Here is an 8,113-nt window from a genome sequence, read left to right on the forward strand (position 1 = left end):
TGTTATATTACAGAGAGATCCTGATGCAAGATTTTTTTAATTTTTTATTTTCCACATTTGATATTCTACGGTCGTTCGCCTATAACAATAGTATTTATATAAATTAGATGCATCTATAATACAGTTGCATTGTAAAATAAATAATTTAATCGATAACTTACATAAATTTGAAACTAATATGCAAATTCATCCTCTAACTTGGTCTTTACCTCACTTGCACTTATTGATAGATTTTATAGATATAATTGTTGTTCGTATAAGCTATCAAAGAAGGTAATTTCAGGACATATTAGATAACATGTCAAATATTCTTTAATAATGTATTATATTTATACTTCAACTATTACCTTATGTATGGTTTGACGTCTTCACAGTTCAAGAGTATATATGTCTTCGTAATATGATAGTCTTGTTCATTTAACCGTATAGTAATAGTTACACCCATTGTCTTATGATGAAATATGAAAATATAAAGCATCTCTGGATTTATTGGTTGAGTATCATCAGAATTTCGTGAACACTCACATTACTCACATGGTCTTGCTATTCAGCACAATCTCAAGTTTCATTCTGCATTCTTCAAGCTGTGAAAATCACCATGCTTCAGAATCCTGTCAGTGTTGTTGATTCCGGCAAGCTCTTATTCGATCTTGAAGACCAGGTCACCTAAGCCATTTAATCTAGGTTAGCAAATGATTGTTTTGTTCTTCCGGTTGTTAAACATCCCCATGGACCTAGCTTGTTGTGCCAAGAGAATTCTGTAATGTAACTTATGATCTCAAAACTCTTTGAGAATTATTTCTATAAGTGATAGGATAGCATTCCTTGAAAGTATCCTCATTCCTACTGAGATGAAACTTTTGACACTATTACAAGAAATTTTTCAGAATATCAATAGAGCGCATTTTCAAAATATCAATCTTTATGTATTGTATACAGTTGTTTGATATGTAACATAAAAATAAAAAAATGTTGAATTCACACCAACATGGTGCTTAGATTTTGATTGTAATGATTTTATCGACCTTCTAAAATTGTGATTGATAAATGATTAGAAGGCAATAAACAATGATCAGAGCTACTCAAACTGGTTTCAGATGGGCCTGCCGGCATCACAAAACCTGGTCTTCTAGGTTCTAACAATTGAGTAGTATCATTGCCCAAAAATGATACTATCGATGACATTGTGGGTCTATATTTTGGTTGCTCTTGGACACACAGGAGCCCTATATTTATACACTTCAAAACTTCAGACATACAAAATGACCCTATTGATCCATCCACAGCTTCTAAAACTTTATTTTCCTTCCACAAAGTCCAAATCTGCATAGTTGATTGATACATAAATACTAATACAAAAAGTAAATATGATACATAGGATGTCAAATATATATGTTTTATGTATACTTACATGCTCTAGAAGATTTAAGTGCTCTATAGAAATGTAGAATCCAGCATTCTTTTTGCCGGTAATGATTTCAAGTATCAATACTCCAAAACTAAAGACATCTGATTTCATTGAGTAAGCTCCATTCTTGACATATTCTGGAGACATATATCCGCTATAAAAGTAAAGATGAAGAAGAATTAGTTTTTCACATGAATCAATTCTATTATACAGGAATACAAAAGTTAAGATTTACATACTATGTTCCAACCACTCTTCTTGTTCTTCTTATTGTTTCATTTCCATTGAATATTTTTGCCATACCAAAATCTGATATTTTTGGATTCATATCTTTATCAAGAAGAATATTACTTGCTTTCAAATCTCTATGAATGATTGTTAGTCTCGAATCATGATGAAGATAGAGAAGACCTCGAGCAATGCCAAGAATTATGTTGTAACGCAATTTCCAATCCAGCGATCTAGCTTTGACTTTATCTGAGTACAAATCCAACGATCCAATATGTGAAATTCAAAACATGTTCTTGGTATAGATTCAAAACATGCATATACAACATAGCAAATAAGAATAGAGTTCACATCATTAGTATAAATATCAATTTACCAAACAAGAAATTGTCTAGGCTTCCATTGGGCATGTATTCATAGAGCAACATCCGCTCATTTGCTTCGATGCAATAGCCAAGGAGTCTAACAAGATTTCGATGTTGTAGCTCCGCGATGGACACTACCTCGTTCTTGAACTCATCCGAGCCTTGTTCTGATGTTTTGGACAATCTTTTCACAGCTATTTCCTCTTCTTTCAACCTACCCTGCAATCTTCACACTAAGCTTTAGAATACCTAAACACAACAATGATCGACATCGCAATTCATGAAGCTTTGAGTTCCCACCTTATACACAGGACCAAATCCACCCTCTCCAAGCTTGTTAGATGAAGAAAAGTTGTCAGTAGCCTGTACAATCGCAGCAAAGTCGAACGAGGGCAGGTTTATTGTCTCTTCTTCAGTTTCTTCCCGGATAGAATACTCTGTTTTGACATATTCAAATAACAATCGCAATGTGTGAATAGTAATTGCTGAAAATGATGAATTGTCAAAGAAGAGGAAGATGAGATGATACCTTTTTTCTTTCTTTTCCAAATGCAACAAGCAACAAGTGTTAGTAAAGTCAAAGTTGCCATCGAGGAAATGACAATTATCACGCCTCTGGGACTCCGGCCAGAACTACTTGATTCCATGGCTGTAAGAGGAGACGGCAAATTTAAGTGTGATTGCTAATATTTTTTATCACTACGATTGATAATATTTCATTACCTTCTTTTAGGTCTGCAGCTGCAACCCTGACGAATAGGTCTTGTCCGGATCCAGAGTTGAACAGTTTGATGTCTGTGAGCGGAGTGAACCACAGGATGCACCCTCGGCCACTGCCGCTGATGTTGGCTCTCGCATAAGCCGTGCAAGAACAGTTGCTCAGGCACGAAATTTTACAGTTGTCGAGGCTTGCCGTGCTCCAGTCCACCGTCGACGCGGATGTGTCCGGCAACTTCACGTTGCTCTGCCGGATGAACCCGTCTGTTTTGTTATCGCAGTCCAACTCTGTGTTCCTCACGCAGCCGCTTGAGGTGTTCACAACTTGCTCCCACTCGATTCGATTCCGGGGACGGAAGCCAGGAAGACAACGGCACATCATGGCCCAGTCGTTGGGGTAGCAAAGGCCGTAGGGTCCGCAGAAGGAGATTGTGCGGTCGCAGGTGTCCCTCGGAAAGTCCGTCCGCTGGATCCATGACTGACTGTTCTTGGTCCACATAAAGCCCTCCATGTTGCCGGACGTCGAATTGATAACCACTTGCCAGATCAACGAGGGATCGCGGACGGTGTAGCTGTACGCCACCTGTTAGAAATAATTTTTTATATTTTTTATTAATGACTTTTTTATTAATGACTTTTATTAGCTCGAGCGCAGATTCTCTTGTGGTCCCGAGGATGAATCATAACTTACGTAGACCATTACATTCATTAATTAATGAGGATAGGGATTCATGCCGATCAATTAATCAATTTGTATGATCCATCTTTTAAATCGTAAATTATGATACAATCGTAACTTACAATTCGAAGATGAATCACTATATTCATTAAGATTCATCTTCTGAATCGTAGATTACATTAAGAGGATCCTGACTAGTGTAGCTTAATAAAAGATGGGCCAAAATATTCTTTATTCTTAAGTATTATATTATAAAAATCATTTTAAGTATTATGATTCTAAAATTAGAAACTGATTTATATATTCATGAATGAATGAATGAAGATGCATGTACGTTAACATCACCTGCTCGCTATCGATCACGATGCTGTACTCCATTATATCCCCGGACACCATCTCCGGGGCGCCGCTGAAGTAGAGGCCGTTCCATGGCCCGAGGCGCATATACTGCCGCGTGCCCACCGATGCGATTATCTGGGGATCGCCGCGCAAGTCGACGCCAAAGGTGTAGTTCCCCTCTGCCGGGTCGCTGGTGCTCGCCCATGCCGTGAGGATGCGGTTGCGTCGGCTCGTTAGATTCCACCCCAACTTCATGCCCGGGAGGTGCGTGTCCGTCGGGAAGTCGAAACTCTGCCATGCGTAGCTGCTACTGCCGACGTCGCCGGCTTCTTGAACAACCAAGTTCCCATTGTCGAGGAGTTGCGCCACGGGGCTAGCGAGTGCTGATGAGTTGGAAGACCACAAGACGGCGGAGCTATTGTCGGAGACAACAAGCGTTCCGGTTGTGGTGAGTGAAAGGAGGCCGGAGACATCGGTGATCGGCCGGTTGCGGTTGGCGACCCATACGAAGGATTTCTGGGGGACGTTGTGGAACCACATGCCGAGGTAGCGGTTGCTGGAGCCGACGGGGCTGAAGAAACCCAGCTCGAAGGTGCCCCCGTCGGAGATTAAGTTTGCTCCTTCGGCGTCGAGGAGACGCTGGCCAGGAGTTAAGGTATCACCAGCATAGGAGGGCGAAAACAGAGCCGCCGTGAGATTGAAGAGGATGGAGAGGAGTAACGGGATTCTTTTCGCCATGGATTCGGTTTCAGAGAACAATTCCGTAGGATCATACGGTTAGATGGAAAATCGAGTTTCCAGTTTAGCTTTATATAAATAGTCTTGTTAAAACGAGTTTTGACGTGTAACTGTGGCTTTGAAAAAAATTAATATGATTTAATTTGATGTAATATAATTTAATAACGTAACAAGATAAAAGATGTGAGAAATTGGATTGACAATTCGGCCCGTTGGAAAACAAAAAGCTATCATAGAAAAGTTTGTTTTGCGAAAGTTCAGTGTTGGTTCTTTATTTATTTTTATAGAAAAAAATTATAAATCCAGTTAGTTTTAAGGTGATTAGTTCGATCTTATAAAATTTAATTTTTTAACTGTGGATGTCTGGTTACGGACTATTTTATCGTTCTATCATAATCTCTAGGATTTTTTTTTTAATAATCAAACCAAGCATGTTCTGTTTATGACGTTGTATTATTTGATTGAGATGTCAGGTTCGAACATCTCCTGCGCAGACTTTTATCAATTAAGTGGTACCGTTCATCCAAAAATCCCTTCGGGAGTTTCTGATAAAGAGTCATTTCGACAATGATATCGGTCACTATAAAAAGTTTACCCATACAATTTTTTTCGACAAAGTTAAGGTAAATACTTCCCTTATGTACTAGTCACTATTCCAAAGACTAGTAGTCATCCGTGATTTGACTTTGGGACAGATTGACGAAGATGTTGGGGATGAACATATTCATCTTTTTGTCATAATGTTTTATTTATTTTTATAGATTGATGCAGTTGGTGATTATTATAAGCATAAATTGTCTTAATTTCTATTAGGCATGTAAATTTAATTTTCTCATTCTTTATATGTAAATTTTTCTCCACTTTAACTTCCTTTTAACTCTTTAATACATACTGATTTATCCAGAATATGATTATAATTTTCTATTTGCCCATCATTAAAACTTTTCATTCAGGCATGCGTTGACATTTTTATCGGTCAAATATAACATTGATCGGTATTTTTTAATATTTATTTTGAATGAGTCAATTGCCGGTAGCCAAAGTCAAAGTCAAATTTGATAGGTATTATTAAAATTGACAAGTAATAATTATATTTGAGCGATACTTTTAAAACATACTTATTAGTAATTAATTTTTATAAAAATATTTTTAAAATTTAGACGTATAAGAGATTTTTAATTAAATTTAATTTGATCGGTAATAATTATATTTGATTAAAAATATTTTTAGTTTTTGATATTAAAATATATTAAATTGTGTGCTTGATTATTGCTTTTTGAATTTTTTTTTTTTTTTTTTTTTTTTTTTTGTCTATCTTACTTCTCATTTTTAATTTTTAGACTCTAGTTTCAGCATAAGTTGTAAGCACTTTTTTTCAAAAACTCGTCGTCGTTGTTGAAAAAAAATTATTTATCAACTAATTATTTTTTATAAAATAAATTTAATTGATAATTTATTAAAATTAAAATTGATTAATAAAAAATTTAAGAATAACAATTAAAATGTATATTAACTCAATTTAACTAGCATTTTTTATAATTTATTGGCTAAATTTAATTTTATTTAGGTAATTAAAAATATTTATTAATCAAATATATTTTTCTTTATATAAATTAGGTTGGAGAGTTTAATAGAAAAATAAGATTAATCAATAAATATATTATAAAATTCTAATTTTATTTATATGAGTTTTTTTTTTAAAAAACATCATCCTTTTTACGTTTTTATTCCTTAAAGAGCAACGCAACGCCGCAACCTTCGTTCCTCTACATGAAACCTCATAGCGCGGACGAAACCCTAATGCTCCATTTACACCGATGTCTAGATTGGGAAAACAAAGGAACCCTTCAAGAAAAAAATCCACCGAAGTGAAGGAAGAGAAAGGAAAATAAAATCAAAGGATGCTTAACGAATCCCTGTGGAAGGTAGACAGAAACCACCGAAGAAAAGAAAATAACAACGTGAGCAGCCACGCAGGGCGACGCTGCATGAGCAGCCAACCGTGCTGCCCTACGTGAGCGGCCGCATGAAGCGGCTACATAGGGACGCCGATGTACTTCGCTTCGGTGGACGACCCAGAGAGGCATAGAGTGGAGCAAGGGATCATGGGGTGAGAGATCGACAATGTGGTGGCGTCCGAAGGGGCGGCGCGGAGAGCAGAAGTTCAGAAGCTAAAGGTGGGAGTTGGCGCGGCGGTGGTTTGTGCAGTTGGCGATGAGCTGGAACGCGTTGGAGCAAACGCAAATGACACTCAACTTGTTCCCTTCTCCATCTCTGCCGGGATACACATCCTCCACTATGGCGAAGCTTAGGTGGAAGGGGACGACGTTGCGTGTACATCAACGTGGACATCCGAGGTTGTTGGGGTTCAATCAAAGTTCCATATTTAAAAGATTTTCATTGACATGAGGCCTTTTGGGTAGAACCCAAGAGCAAAGTCATGAGGGGCTAGGCCTAAAGTGGACAATATCATGTTATTGCAGAGATATGTGGACATCCTTTGGGCTCAACAAATGGTATCAGAGCTCGGACTGCTAGAAGGTTTAACCACCGACTGTGCATAAGAGTTATGGTATGATCGAGCCATGTGAGTACAATATTGACCTCGAACAAAAAAAGTGTGGGCTCCTATGTTCGGATCAAGAGAACCAAACACCAGGCAGGAAGGCCTAATTGCAGTTAGGCAAGGAAGTCCTAGTAGGTCGGATAGACCGATGGGTAGGAAGACCTGGTGAATCGAGGATCGGACGTAGAAAGTCTGTGGTCCTTTGTTTGAGGGGGGGTTGTTGGGGTTGCAAGGTTGCAAACATAGTCCCACATTGAAAACACATGGGAAAAATCATGAGTTTATAAGAGAAAATATATTTTCATTAGTATGAGGCCTTTTGGGTAGAGCCCAAGAGCAAAATCATGAGGGCTTAGGCCCAAAGTGGACAATATCATATCATTGTGGAGATATCTAAATTATTTTCGATCCTACAAATAGTATCAGAGCCCAAAGGAGGCCTTCTCATGAGACCTGGAGCAAGTCAAGGTGACCAGATACTCACGGGGAGGCTCGACATTTGTTGAGCCCAAAAGATGTCCACATATCTCCACAATAGCATGATATTGGCCACTGTGGGCCTAAGCCCTCATGGCTTTGCTCTTAGGCTATACTCAAAAGGCCTCATGCCAATGGAGATATCTTGCATCCTTTTAACCCCATGATCTTTACCAAATCTTTCCAATGTGAGACTTTGATGGAACCTCAACAATCCTCCCCTCAAACGAAGGACCACAATTACTCTCATGGTCCGGGCCTCCCCGTGAGCATCTGGTCACTCTGACTTGCTCTGGGCCTCCCTGCGAGCATCTGGTCACCATGACATACTTTCTTCCACACAAGTATACGATCACCCTGACCTGCTCCAGGCCTCCCACGAACATCCGGTCACCCTGACCTACTCCGGGCCCACCCTCAACTTCTTTCAAGGTCACCCAACATGATATCTGGTTCGTACCATGACTCTGATACTATTTGTTGAGCCTAAAACGATGCTCACATATCTCCACAATGACATGATATTGTCCACTTTGAGCCTAGGTCCTCATGACTTTGCTCTTGGGCTCTACCCAAAAGGCCTAATGTCAATGGAG

The 8,113-nt window shown here is 38.6% G+C and overlaps 1 protein-coding gene across 1 annotated transcript; it reads right to left on the reverse strand.

Moving 5' to 3' along the window:
• Window positions 1–889: 889 nt before the first annotated feature.
• Window positions 890–4,490, reverse strand: LOC122021793 (G-type lectin S-receptor-like serine/threonine-protein kinase At4g27290). The gene is made up of 8 exons (XM_042579949.1): window positions 3,743–4,490; window positions 2,725–3,301; window positions 2,531–2,650; window positions 2,302–2,438; window positions 2,013–2,220; window positions 1,648–1,885; window positions 1,412–1,562; window positions 890–1,323 (listed from the first exon to the last, which is right to left on the reverse strand). The coding sequence occupies exons 1-8, from the start codon at window positions 4,472–4,474 to the stop codon at window positions 1,018–1,020; spliced, it is 2,469 nt and encodes an 822-aa protein (XP_042435883.1). The 5' UTR covers window positions 4,475–4,490; the 3' UTR covers window positions 890–1,017.
• Between the last annotated feature and the right edge of the window lie 3,623 nt (window positions 4,491–8,113).

This window comes from Zingiber officinale, chromosome 9A (assembly GCF_018446385.1).
Source record: "Zingiber officinale cultivar Zhangliang chromosome 9A, Zo_v1.1, whole genome shotgun sequence".
Classification (NCBI taxonomy): Eukaryota; Viridiplantae; Streptophyta; class Magnoliopsida; order Zingiberales; family Zingiberaceae; genus Zingiber; species Zingiber officinale.